The following is a 13,779-nucleotide window of genomic DNA, read 5'->3' on the forward strand; positions in this document are numbered from 1 at the left end:
TGTTCTGAGCCTTATCAATACAGCGCAGAGCACCGCCCATGCCTCACATTCACAAAACAAGGTGCTGTATGTTTGTATGTGCAGCTCATACAGAGAGTGGAGATTGTGTGTGTGTGAGAGAGATGCGTTTAATTGATCGCCAGGAGACACACAGACAATGTGGTGTGTGCTCAGCTCGGCACATTCACAGACAGACACACACTTACCTCAAAGCAACCTTCACACAGCAGTCACTCTGGCTCGCCATTATCGCTCTGCAATGTCCACGGACGAGATGTGGGTTATTTCTGCTGTGTTAGGTTTTCAGTGAGTGTGTGTGTGTGTGTGGTTGTCTCAGGTCAGCGGGAGCAGCCGTCAGGACCTGGCGGCAGCGGTGACCTCCTCCTCCTGCTGCTGCTGCTGCTGCTGCCTCATCTCCACTGCCTTCTCCTTCTTCTCCTTCTCGTTACGGTTCTCCTTCACCTCCGCAGCAGCTCGCATTTTGTTAATTGTCAACATCACAGTTTTAAACCCTCTGTTTCCTTTCTCTGTCTCTCGTCTTTTTGAGTTCAGTCTCTGTCGCTACATCCTGTTTCAAGAGCGAGAACGTAGGACTGAGTGAGTGTCTGTGTCTCTCTGTCTTCTCACGCTGAATGAGCCGAGACAGTAAACTGGAGGTGGTCACGCTGCCTTCACGGACCGTCGGAAGCTTTCCCTTCACAGCAAAGCTCTCAAACTCGCAGCACGCAACCCACTTAATATCAATATATATATAATCGCTGTGTGTTTTTGTTTATTAATAGAATAATTGTGCGTCATAAATACGTTCATATTGTGAACTATTTATTGTTCCCTATCAAAACAAACACTTTTATTTTGAAATTATGTCAAATATCATCATAAATATTATTATTTCTATATCTTTTTCTCAAAAAGTTGGATTTTTGTTTTCATTTGACTGGCCCTCTCTGACCAAACTAAACACTCAGTGGTCGTCATTTGAGTTTGAGACCCCTGACTTATAGTAGTAATCTGTCTTGTGATCTCAAATGATCATTGAGCCATGAATAATAAGGTAAATACAAACTGTCATCACACATTCATTTGTTATTAACTAAGTGGTTAATGTTCTGTTTTTATATAGCAAATTCCTAGTCTTGATGATCACCACTCAGTTTTGCCATTCACCCATACTTTCTATCACTTTCTCATCTTTGTTACCCATTCACACACTGCCATGAGCAATGGGGGGTGAAGTGTCTTGCCCAAGGACACACCAGCACATAGACTAGCAGAGTCAGGAATCGAACCCACAACCTTCAAGTTGAAAGACGACCCACTCTACCACTGAGTTTGCAGGGCTTTATAAGTGAGAGTTAGAATTTAAAATTTAATTCCAGATCTTGTGGTTATGGGTTTGATGCAAGGCCTCTGGCTGGACCTGGTTAACAGCCTTGCAGCAGCTTTTTCAGACAATTTCAGAGATATTTTTCTGAGAAATATGAACAAGTTGTTGCAATAGTCCTGTCAGGAAGATACAAAGACATGAATTATCATCTCTAACTCAGGCTGAGGCACCACAGATCTGAGTTTTAAGACGTTTCTTGACTGAAAGAGACACATATGGGTCAGAGAATTCATTGGTGTGCTGAGTTAGGGTTTGTAAAGTTGCAATTAGTCAACATTGGCACCAAATGCAGCATCCAAGCAAAGATATTATGACTTTTAGTCCAATCTCCAAAGACATTAATTCATGCATTCCTTCCACTGCGACTGTGCAGCTTCTCCAGACCCTCATTTCTCTCCAAACCCCAAGAATCTTGAGTTTGAAGCCCAGTGTGATGCTGAATGTTTTCCAACCACGGAAAGTCTCATTCACAGCCACAAGAGACAGAGACACAGAATATGAAGCACTTCTCCTGGCAAGTTAAGTGAACATGGTGTTTAAAATCAACTGATACAGAGAAAATCAAGCAAAGTACATACAGTGCATGCACATTTTTAAGCAGAATGCCCTCATGGTCGCAATGGTCACAAGTTCGACTCCACCCCTGGCTGATTGTACTCAATTCCATTGTAAGTCACTTTGGATAAAATCATCTGCTAAATGACATGTAATGTAATGTAATTATCTTTTTTACAATGTGAATAAATCTTGAACAATACATTGAAAAATAATTCACAGTTTCTATGGAAAATAATAAATATTTAATTAACCTGTACCAGGGAAACCAGAGTTGAACTTCCTGTATGCTTAAAACTTGATTTGATTCTACTTCTGTAGAAAGAAAAAAAAGATATTATTAATCAAACATGACTAAATTTTACTTAAATACAATATTTGTGTAGCTATAACTGAATAAGTGTCAAAAAATAACAAGGAGAGTTGTTGATTTTTTACTGTACTTGGTATGATAATACAAAAATACGTGCAGTCCGTGAAAGCAGCATAATCGCGTTTGAATGACAGCCTCGTCGGCCAATTGCCCATTTAGCCCCGCCTTCTCTCAGTACTACAAACCAATCAAAGGGCTCAACATGCCCCCGCGCGCGGCCCCGCCCACGGACACACCCACATATGAATAAACCTGCAGGCGTCAGCGACATGTGAGGTCACTTTAAACTGCCGTAAACACTGGCAGACGTTTCCCATGACGGGGAGGAGGGGCCTCCATTTTAAACACCTTCAGGTCAAAGGTTGTAACTAATGCAGAGGTTTGTTATGTTTCAGGTGGAGGGGGAGATGTGGTCGGTTTGCTTGAGGGTTTTGGTGGGAAGTTTAACTTCACTGATTCTGCTGAGTCAGAGTAGAGGTCTACAAAAAGGAGAAAGTGGAGTTGTTTCTTTTGGCTGAGTCACTTTAATGTTCATCCTTTCCCTCTGTTTATGTTGTCTGTCACCATTTACTGTGGATCTACACTCAACGGGGGAACTTTAATGGGTGCATCTGTTCCACTGCTTGTTAAAACTGTAGTGCTACTTTCAAATATACCAAAAGAAAATGTCTGTCAGATTTAAATAAATGTTAAAGGAGGCCAAGCAATGCTGACTAAGGCTATCATCGCCACACGACTCTGTGTTTCTCAGTTTGGAGCTTGTGATATTCCTTCGCTGCGCACAGGAAGTTATTTGTTTTGTGTCAAGACAGAAAATGACTGAAAATACAGCACATCGTCCACAAAAAAGCTGTTCAGCAGTTTGACAGGAGTGTGTGAGTATGTGTGTGAGAGAGAGGCCTCAGGGCCAGGAGGAGATGTTAGTGAGTTGCACAGGCCACGTTCCCTGGAATCAGTGCTGGATTCTGCACAAGATTATCATTCAGTTATAAGGATAAAGCTGAAATCCTGCTGGATCTGCTGGGAAACAGCCATCGGGCATTAACACACACATACATATACACACACTCTGTCTGTCGGGTGAGCTTTTAAGACCATGTCATATGAACGATTACATAATTAGGCTGCACTTGTTTTCCCAATCCATCTCCTTCTTCTCACATGTGTTTATTTGTACCACCGTGCGCTGCCTCCTTCTCAACACTCAAATACAATATAGTATAAAGGCCGATTTTATAACCAGACTGTGTGGGTTATACAATCCTACAGATACTTTAAAATTGCACTTGCCAAACTGCTGCATGATCCCAGTATTTGGGGGCCGCATATTCACAAAATAGCACTTAACGGCATGAGAGGAATTCACAAAGAAAAATATTTAAGCCGCCCCCAAGTTCTGTCAGTCAGCAATTCATTTTCCAACTGGGATTTGATGCCTTACACACACACACATAGAGGGAGAGAGACACACACACAGCCATACTTCTCAGACCACTGCATTGACTTCCATTTGTTTAGACAGCCTAAACAAAGTGCTATAACTAACCTTAACCATGCCTAGTTAATGCCAAACCAATTCAAATCCAAGCTCTAAACTTAACCAGTTCTGAGGTTCTGTTGCATTAGGATCAGGTTTTGGACTACTGGTCCTGACAAGGTCAGTGTTTATGCACAGGCACGCATGCGTACTGTCCTTCATAATGGTCCTTTAAATGATTATAGCATGTGTTGGGAAAAAGTTAAAAGGACATAAAAGCCTCTAACATACACACACACACACATACACACAGTGACCCACACATTATATACTCATCGGCCACATTATTAGGTACAGAGGACGCCTGACACATTGAGTTTCAAAATCAAGGCCCTGCAGCACGAAGGATCATCAGTGCCCCCTGAACTCTCTCCCTGCATTAACTGACTGATCAGATTAGATAGTGGTGGTGTACCTAATAAAGTGGTATTATACACTATACCGTGTATAGGATACACTATAAAGGGAAAATCACATATCTCCATCAATCAGAATTTGGATTAAATTAAGTAAAAACCTAAAATATGGACTTCTGTTGAGCAAACTTTAAGCATCATGTGTTTGCCCACTCTATAACGTCTCCTCCGTCCTGATTCTTTGATGTGTCTATAATCCCCTCACACGTCTTTTCCCGCTATATTTGGCTTTGGAGCTCCATAAACTAATCCTTCATTCTTCACAGTAACAAAACACTTTGAATTGGCTTGGATTACGCAAGTGCACATTCTCCGTCTCACTGGCAGGATAAAGAAAGAAAGAAAGAAAGAAGGAAGGAGGTGCAGCAGGAAAAAAAAATGTAAAATCATGCAGTTGAATTCTCTCTCCTTTTCCTCTCACACGGAGAATTTGTGGCTGAGTCTAATGAAGTGAGCAGGGATTTGTGACGGTGTCAGTGTTTTCACACATGCGTGTGTGTGACTGAGGAGCTGCTTATGTGTTTGGGATTTATGTGAGTCAGCTGCAGGGGCAGAGTCCTGGGAGGATTAGACCCCCCGCCCCCAAACACCCACCACAGTGCTTTGTCCCATCACCTAATGCTGTGTATATGTTAAAGCTACACTGCGTAACTAAATGATGTAAAGGGAGAGTTTAGGTGCATACACCAGCAGCGCAGGGCTGAGTGGGGAGAAGAAGCATTTGTCCTGTCAAACTACTAAACTACTGGGTTTTTTTAGCAGTAGAATTCACTTTGAACTGGGATCTGAACTGGTGAGGTTCTTGCTGTGAGCCAACAATGCTAGCCACTCCACCACCGTGTGAGCCCTGTAAATGATGTGTCATCATTTCCAAAAGGCCCATCCAGACTAGAATGCAGCCTTGGTGTTTTCAAACAGAAACTGAAGCAGCTGTTTTGTATGGCTGTACAGATGTAGCCTGAGCACTGATGTTAATAACAGGTCTGAACAGGTCCTTAATCTGATGTTACATAATATAATGTCAATGTTTCTTTCAGGTTAACTCCTCCTTCATGTGTCTTTTGTGCAGAAAAAACAGTGTACTGCACTTTAAGAATATAAGAGCCTGTAGTACTGATCATGCACTGTATATAATTACTCACAGATCACCAGTCATTGACAAATGTAACAGGAGTACAGGGTCAGTAATGATCCACTATAGAGCAGGCACACACACACACACACCAGCTCTCGACCCAATGGCGAAACACTGACCCACATTTTCCCTCCATCTTTTAACCAGGCTCTGGTGCTTCCTGCTGGGCAGTGACCGAACAATGGCTGGAGCCTGGAGCCTGGAGGAGGGTGAGGGTGGAGAGTGGATCATAGTAGCTGCTGCAGCCTCTGGGTGATGGAGGTAGTGACTCCCATTGACTGAGTTACTGATGCTTCAGAGAGCAGACAGTGTGCGTCTGTGCCTGTATTTGTCTTTACGACCCTTTTCTGGCATTGTCACTGACTTTGTCTGGACCAGTAGTCGTCATGGAGACTTAAACTGGTTAAGTTTAGGCAGTTGTCTAAGACGAATAGCTGCATAAGTCTGTGAATGTGTGTGTGTGTGTGCATGTGACATAGTAAACAGTGACTTGTTGTTGTTTGGTCCTCTGCTGCATGCTTTTACTCACACATACACACACTGACCAAAGACTAATGGAGTCCATCTGTGTCAGCTGACAAAAGAGAGTGTAGAGACCCTTCCATGGCTCCCTGTTGCCAGGACTAGGTTTCATTCCATTTCATACAACGTATGTAAATATACATACTAGTATTTTTATTCATCAGTCTAACAATAAGTATTTAATAATCTGATCATAATGTCAAAAATGAGATTAAAATAAAGTTTCAACAAGGCAAAAATGGACAGACCAAAGACAATGGGACAACGTAGCAAGTCAGAATTTAGGGCATCATATAATCAGAGAGCATCAGAATCACATGTGCTGTACTTTAGCTTCAATTTTCCACTAAATGGTAATGTCATTGTTTTAAACAATGACATCATGTTTAATTGAAAAAGATGTGACTCTCGGGACTGAGCCCTTTAACTCCACAGAAAACTGTTTATAGATTTTATGAATCAAGTAAAATCTAGAATAATTTACTGAAAAAGAGCATTAGAACTGAGTTTTTTTGTAACTAGTAGAGTCACCCCCTGGTGGCCAGCTGCTACTTACTAGGCTACATCTATCTCTCAGCCCTTATACACATTCTATGTAATATAATGGTCAAAAGGTTGAAATTTAAATGAGAAGCACCCTTCCTGAAGTAAAACACTTCAGAACTGGAAAGAAATAGTAATTTTAAAGGTCAACAGGATTAACCTGCAACAACAATGACCATTAAACACCATTAAATTAGGACAATATTGCCAGTTTTCTTCTGCCACTTCCTCTCTCCTCTCTCTCTGAGGGCATCCCGGGCCTTGTTTCTATGGAAACGGCCCTCTCAAGAAAACGGAAAAGGAAAGGACAGGAAGAGATGCTGAGGCGACAGAAGAGAAAAGCCTCTTTGTGCACTCTGAGGCACCCAGAGCAAATTGACCTACAGACAATATACAGTTAATCGCACATGATACAGAACCAGTGGCTCATACATACCAACACTTTAGGTACAGCTTCTTCAGAGAAATGTGTGTTTATTTTTTTTCCTCCTCACTCAAACAGCATTGACACTGTGAGACCTGGTGTTATCGACTGTCTTTTTGAGATCACTATAATTTATGAATTCAATTAGAGACGAACGTCACATTATGCATTCACAGAGCAAGTGCCGACATGTGCACACACTCACATGCTGAATATAAAACCCCGAGTAAAGCTGGAAAACTGGCTCCTCATGTCTCTCGTCTTCAACATCCTCTGTCCAATATATTCACTGTCCCTCCTCTGCATAACCAGAAAAGGTCCTAAAGAGGTAACAAATACAAACACAGAGAGAGAGAGAGGGAGAATTGCACTCAATTCTGTCGGTGAAAATTGAATTGCCACTCCTAAATAACCTGATTATAAAGCGCCTTCCTCTCACACTGGGGCAGTATCGCTTAATAAAGCTAAGTGCATCGACATGCTTGTGCCCACACACACACACAAACACATCTATATACATCAACCTTCTGAGTGTCAAAGTTTCACGCAAAGATCAAGAGTAATAAATAAATATCAACTGGAGCTGCCGAGTGAACAGACGTCCCAGAATCTGATTCTGGGGCAGGCTCATCAACATACACACTTTCTGACGTCATCCTAATCTATCAATCTATTTTTTATACTCTGTCTAAAGTACTGAATGTAAACATTAAAAGTGACTCTTTAACAGTTGTTTTTGGTGTTATAGACCCTGGTATAGGGACAACATGAATGGAGTGTAACATAATACCTTTTTTTGTTGTCTTCTGTCACATAGATGAATTCTACAAACAGCTCCTGGATGAGAGAAATTTAGATCTAGAGTCCATTTAACAATATATCTATCCATAATGGTAGTTGTGAGTAAACAAGACAAAATTAGCAACCACATGAAACACTTACAAACACAACATTTAAAAGGGCCTGTTTTAGCAAAGCTCTGCTAAATTTGTCATTACTGTTACCATCAATTTAAAGAAGCTTAACAAAGCTAACAGTCATTATGGTTTAATGCGTCATTACTCTTACTATAAATTTAAAAAGGCTTAACAAAGCTAACAGTCATTATGGTTTAACCTGTCACTACTGTTACCATCAATTTAAAGATGCTAACTGCTGTTATCTTTAAATGTGTGACTACTATTAGCATAACTTTGAAGAAGCTAACATGTTATGGTTTAATGTGTCACTATTGTTACCATCAAAGAAGCTAACAAAGCTAACAGTCGTTATGGTTTAACGTGTTAGCTTCACTTTAAACAAGCTACAAGTCATTACCATCAATTTAAAGAGGCTAATACAATACAGTACTATACAAAGCTATGGCTAATATCATACAAATGTGCTCACAACTGTTCTGGTTTATCAGAGAATGATAAATTCTACTTTACAGCATTGCTGCAGTATGAAAGACAAAAGACATGAAGAAACACCATGTAATGGTGGAATGTAGGTTATTAGATTACACAAGACAATTTAACTTATTCTGTAGAAAAGCTTTGTGGAAAATACAACCCACATGTGACTGTAACAGAGCTTATAAATTTGACTTTGTCACGATTATTTAATGTTGTTAGATGAAAAAAACACAGGGGGACTGCTGCTTTTCTTTAAAAGCTGGAGATAAACTGGGTTGTTGTTGTGAAGAAGCAGTTGAGTTGTATTAAGACAAAGGATCAAAGACACAGAAATATATTCTTATTTTTGGTCAATTCATGTGGAGGATAAAGCGGTAGAACATGGATGGATGATCAGACTTAAACAGCATGTGATGCCTTTAAGGAAAAGTGAGGAAACAGAGACATGGGCACCTTTTATGTGATGATGATGTGGCGAAATTGCAGCTCTCTAGCGCCATCCAGGGTCTGACTGTAAAACATACATGTTATCATGATCCCTGGGGACCATGACCACTATAATTTGACAGAATCTGGATTCTCTTGTTATGACTTTTGAATTCTCATTATTTTTATTTAAAAATATTATCTATCTATCTATCTATCTATCTATCTATCTATCTATCTATCTGAGAAAGACGGACACAGATAATGAAAGTGACCATTCGTTACCTTAAAAGTGAGAGGAGGACTTGTCTGGTCTGCCATCTGGAAAGCCGTGTTACTCTATTCTGCAGATCTTTTAACCATTAATCATTCATTATGTCCATCCTTCCTCTGGGGGGAGAGAGAGAGAGAGAGAGTGAGAGTGAGAGTGAGAGTGAGAGAGAAAGCATAGTGCCGCTACCTTTTGCCCTCTGACCAGGTAAGAAAACCTTTAAATTTGTTTAAATTACATTTTTATTTTCTTTATATCGCACTGTTAAAATAATCGCCTAAGTCATTTTTTGTCAAAATAGGTTTTTTTGCCTAAATCATCTCCTCATGATGCCGGCCACCTATGGTAAAATCGCCTACATCCTCAGTTGGATCAGATCATGTGATTTTACCCCTTTAAGATAATGGCCTATGTCAAGTGTGTGTGTGAAGCAGGGAAGTGTTTTGTGTTTCCTGAAAAACTTGAAAAAATGAGTTAGGCGATTATTTTAACAGGGTGACAATATTATGGCCTTTATCTTAAATTCAGTTGCATTCATTCTAAATCAAGAGTGTGTAATAAAACAAATTGCATCTAACGTTTTCATTCAGACAGTGGTAATTCCTTTACACAGTAATTATAATCATTATAACTTATATAGCACCTTTAAACAACTATTCTGTAGAAACTTGGTGTATAGTAGAATTAAACATCTGTGTGAGTGTTATTGGAAAAAAATGTGTATGTAAGACATGGATTGTATTTATGTATAACAATGGATGGAGTTTTCGACAATAAATTGAGAAAATGAGAAACAAATGCTCATTTCATTTCGGATATAAAATGTACTTAAGTTTTAAAAGTAAAAGTATTAAAGTGGTAGGGCATGTTGTCTTTCAACTGGAAGGCTGTGGGTTCAATTCTAGTCTCTTCTAGTCTATATGTGTCCTTGAGCGAGACACTTAACCCCATGTTGCAGCGTGTGAATGGATAATGTAAAGCGCAGATATGTTAATTTTGTACTTAAGTACAGTAGCAAAGTATTTGTTCTAACTAGAGACTACACTGTCCCTAGTTATGAGGTGGTGCCCTTTTTTAACCTGAGCCCCTGCATCCTGAATTGTCTATTCACGCCACTGAGTGTTTTGAAGTGGCGGCAATGACACGTGTGATCACCATCACTCTCACAGGTGTGTGCGTGTGTGATCTGTCCAGGATTTAAAGGACCACATGTGATCCAGCTCCAGCAGCATGAGAAGCTTCACCGAGGCTCCACAGCTTTAAACACAGGAGAAGCTCAAACCTGATCACTTCAATCAATCAATCAAACAAACGAACAAACGAACGAACATACAGCGGCCATGCTTCCAGCGCAGGAAGCAGCCAAGATATACCACACCAACTACGTGCGCAACGCGCGCGCCATGGGCGTGCTGTGGACCGTGTTCACCATCACGTTCGCCGTCATCACGGTGGTGGTCTTCATCCAGCCTTACTGGATCGGGGACAGCGTGAACACGCCTCAGGCCGGATACTTCGGCCTTTTCCACTACTGCATCGGGAACGCGCTCACCTCAGAGCTTACGTGCAAAGGGAGCGCGCTCGACTTCGGCTCCATCCCGTCCGGCGCCTTCAAGACGGCCATGTTCTTCGTGGGCATCTCCATGCTGCTGGTGGTGGGGAGCATCGTCTGCTTCAGCCTCTTCTTCTTCTGCAACGCGGGGAGTGTGTACAAGATCTGCGCGTGGATGCAGCTGGCCTCCAGTGAGGATGGAGCAGGGTTTGACCCACTAGTTAATATAGATTAGCCTTTTTTAAAACTTAAAACTTTCACTGAGCGTCATTGTTGTTGTTTTTATTTATTATTTGGCCTCCTTTAGTCATTTGCTGCGTCCTTCATATAAAAAACCAAAACGATCAGTGACTGGAGCGTTTGTATGTATACAGCAGTAGAGCAGAGATGGGCGTTGTCAAGAAGCATTCACCCAAGTCGTCAGTGTGTCTTAACGTAAAAAAAAAAATCACATCCTGTGTGCAGGGTGGGAATGTCAACTGGTGACACAAAATCGTTATGATTCTCTTTTCATTTGGTCCATTTTCTAAAGCAGAGGTCTCAAACTCGCCGGCTGTGGACCACTTGTGGCCTGCCAATCAATTAAACGTGGCCCTCGTCAGTTTTTTTTAATCACAGATTCATTTTGAGTCATGAATGCATTTTTTTTTATTGGAAACTATTGTTCCATAACAAAGCAAACACTTTTATTTTGAAATTCTTCAAAAAAAATCATCTCAAATATCATTATATTGTTGTTCACAAAAAGTTGCACTTTTTTCCACTTCATCGCCCCCTCCTGACCAGACTAGACACTCAGTGGCCCCACCAGGTCATATGAGTTTGAGACCCCCATTTTAATGGGTAAGTACAACATTTCTCTCCCCACAGTAAGAAGATATACAGGTAAAGATTTTTTTTTTTTAACCAAGAATATTAATTCATCTGGAAAACCTAACAATACTGAGGTAGGAAAGAACATAAAACCTAAATAATGTACTCAGTTACTTTCCAGAGCAGCACCACTCTAAAAAGCTGAGTACTATAAATAAAGAATTTTCTTCAGTAGTCAGCTGTGGGTGACTGGACTTGCTTGAGTTAAAAGTACTGAAGAAGATTTTGACCTGGATGACTGAGAACATTCACTGACATATGAATAAAGAACTTAATCTTTTAACATCTGTAGAACACAGAGACCGAGACGTGAAACATGATTGTGCTTTTGAAATCTGACACTTGTGAACAGAAGCAGCTTCATCCTGTGGACAAGCTGAGACATGTCCTCGTCTCCTTCCTCATACCAACACACCTGCTCCATGTCTGTGTGTGTGTGTGTGCGTGTGAACATCAAAGTCATGCTTTCATCCAGCAGCCGTCTAATTGTTTTCAGGTGTCAGTGTGTTAGGAAGTCGAAAGTGAGAGTGTGTGTGTGTGTGTGTGAGGCTCAGAAAGTGAAAGTGAGATCAGGGTGTGCGTGTGCTAATGTTACTCCTCGTCACCTGATCGTTTAACATGGCTCTTCATGCAGAGATGAGTCCAGCTGTCTCTGCTGAGTCAATAATGAATGAACAAGTTTACCTTTCTGGAGTTGCTAAGCAACACATGCACACACGAAAAAAAAAAAAATCTATATTATATTTTTTCAGAGTGTAGCATTTAGGATGGTTTATTGGCAGAAACTGAATAAACTATCCATAAATGTTTATTTAAAGCTGTAATACATACATTTAAATATAAACAAATCACTTGTTTGTAATATTTGTTTTTGTGTCGCCCGGTGACATTCCCTCACCACACATAAGATGCGTTTACTTTACGCCACGACTGATGGAGAGACGGAAGAAGCATGACCGCTACACTAGTGAAGCAAGATGGTAGTGAGAGGTTGGAATATAGACCAACTTTCACAAAACTCTGACTCACATGTGGATAACAAGCCAGAGTTTGATCTTTACCTTTTAAAAACCTTAAAAGTCTGCGTCAATCACTCGTTAAACAGAGAAACATCAAAACACATTTCTGTCCCCGACCTAAAACCCAACACTGTAACTACCCCGTCTCCCTCTGTCAGGTACGTGCATGGTGATTGGCTGTATGATCTATCCTGACGGCTGGGATTCAGATGAGGTGAAGCGAATGTGTGGCCAGCGAACCGACAAATACACTCTGGGCAACTGCACCGTGCGCTGGGCCTACATCCTGGCCATCATCAGCATCATGGACTCACTCGTCCTCTCCTTCCTGGCCTTCAGCCTGGGCAGCAGACAGGACAAGCTGCTGCCCGAGGACTTCCAGGTGGAGGGCAAAGGTACGAGACTTCACTCCCAAGCCTGACAAATACCCAGTACAGCTAATGGAAGCTGAAGCTACTCTGACTGCTAGTCTTTATATGTGGTCATGTCCAATGAGAAAAGTTACATCCAAGAGTAAGCAACTGCTCGCCCTATTAACACACACACACGCGTCTCCAGCATCATTAACTCTTGTTGAGCTGTAACTGTTGATATTATGGTTCATTTTGAGTTTCCATGGATGAAAAGGATAACGTCCACCTGCGTGTTGCGTTCAGTGTCCTGTCGTAAATAGTAAACCCGGTTCTAAGCTGAACGCTGGGTTAACATATCTACTTGTTCTCACCTATCTTTATCTGTTATACATCTGTTTGTTAAATGTTTACACTGTATTAAAAAGATCTCCACTCTCCTTGATTTACAATGTAAATTAGTCATGTCATTATGTCACACTCTTGATTTTATTCTATTTTGACTTCATCTTTTAAATAATGCTGTTGTTTGTTCCCCCCTCAACCACAGATAACGCATAGACGCCACCTGGTGGACGACAGTGACCAGAGATGGACAGGAAGTGGAAAAGGGGAGCAATGTTGACTCAAGGGGCTCAAAGTCCAGAGACATTTACACACAAGGTACAACTGACATGACTGAGCATCAGAATGACGTGGCTTGATTTGATTTTCACAAATACCTTTATCTAGTTTTTATACAGAATGGATCTGAAAAAGAAAGTATCCAGTGAGCAGCAGTTTTTCTGGGTAGAAAATGCCTAGTTGATGTCAGAGGAGAATGATCAGTGGTTCTAGACGAAATGACCACTTGTTATAACAAAGATATCAAAAAGACCATCTCTGAACACAACCATGAAACAGAAGGACTCCAGCAGCAACAGCAGCAGAAGCCCACACCTGCTGCCACTTTAAGTGTCCTGTGTACCTAATAAAGTGGCTGTCGACCTCAAACTCCAG

At 41.1% G+C, this 13,779-nt stretch overlaps 2 protein-coding genes across 7 annotated transcripts in view; one reads left to right on the forward strand and one right to left on the reverse strand.

Annotated features, from left to right (window-relative positions):
* Window positions 1-631, reverse strand: part of kif21b (kinesin family member 21B) — a 79,012-nt gene extending 78,381 nt beyond the window's left edge. For all 5 annotated transcript variants that reach the window (XM_044022887.1, XM_044022886.1, XM_044022883.1 and 2 more), the window contains exon 1: window positions 207-631. In XM_044022887.1, coding sequence (XP_043878822.1) covers window positions 207-247 — 41 coding nt within the window. In that variant the 5' untranslated portion in view covers window positions 248-631. The remainder of the gene's footprint in view (window positions 1-206) is intronic.
* Window positions 632-9,158: 8,527 nt separating this feature from the next.
* lhfpl5a (LHFPL tetraspan subfamily member 5a) lies at window positions 9,159-13,759 on the forward strand. 2 transcript variants are annotated; one of them, XM_044022892.1, is made up of 4 exons: window positions 9,159-9,193; window positions 10,181-10,729; window positions 12,589-12,825; window positions 13,331-13,759. In XM_044022892.1, the coding sequence occupies exons 2-4, from the start codon at window positions 10,327-10,329 to the stop codon at window positions 13,339-13,341; spliced, it is 651 nt and encodes a 216-aa protein (XP_043878827.1). In that variant the 5' UTR covers window positions 9,159-9,193; window positions 10,181-10,326; the 3' UTR covers window positions 13,342-13,759. The 2 variants fall into 2 exon arrangements, with proteins under 2 accessions (XP_043878827.1, XP_043878826.1); XM_044022891.1 differs by lacking the exon at window positions 13,331-13,759 and having other exon boundaries at window positions 12,589-12,868.
* The last annotated feature ends 20 nt before the right edge of the window (window positions 13,760-13,779 follow it).

Source organism: Solea senegalensis, linkage group LG4 (assembly GCF_019176455.1).
Source record: "Solea senegalensis isolate Sse05_10M linkage group LG4, IFAPA_SoseM_1, whole genome shotgun sequence".
In the NCBI taxonomy this organism is placed as follows: domain Eukaryota; kingdom Metazoa; phylum Chordata; class Actinopteri; order Pleuronectiformes; family Soleidae; genus Solea; species Solea senegalensis.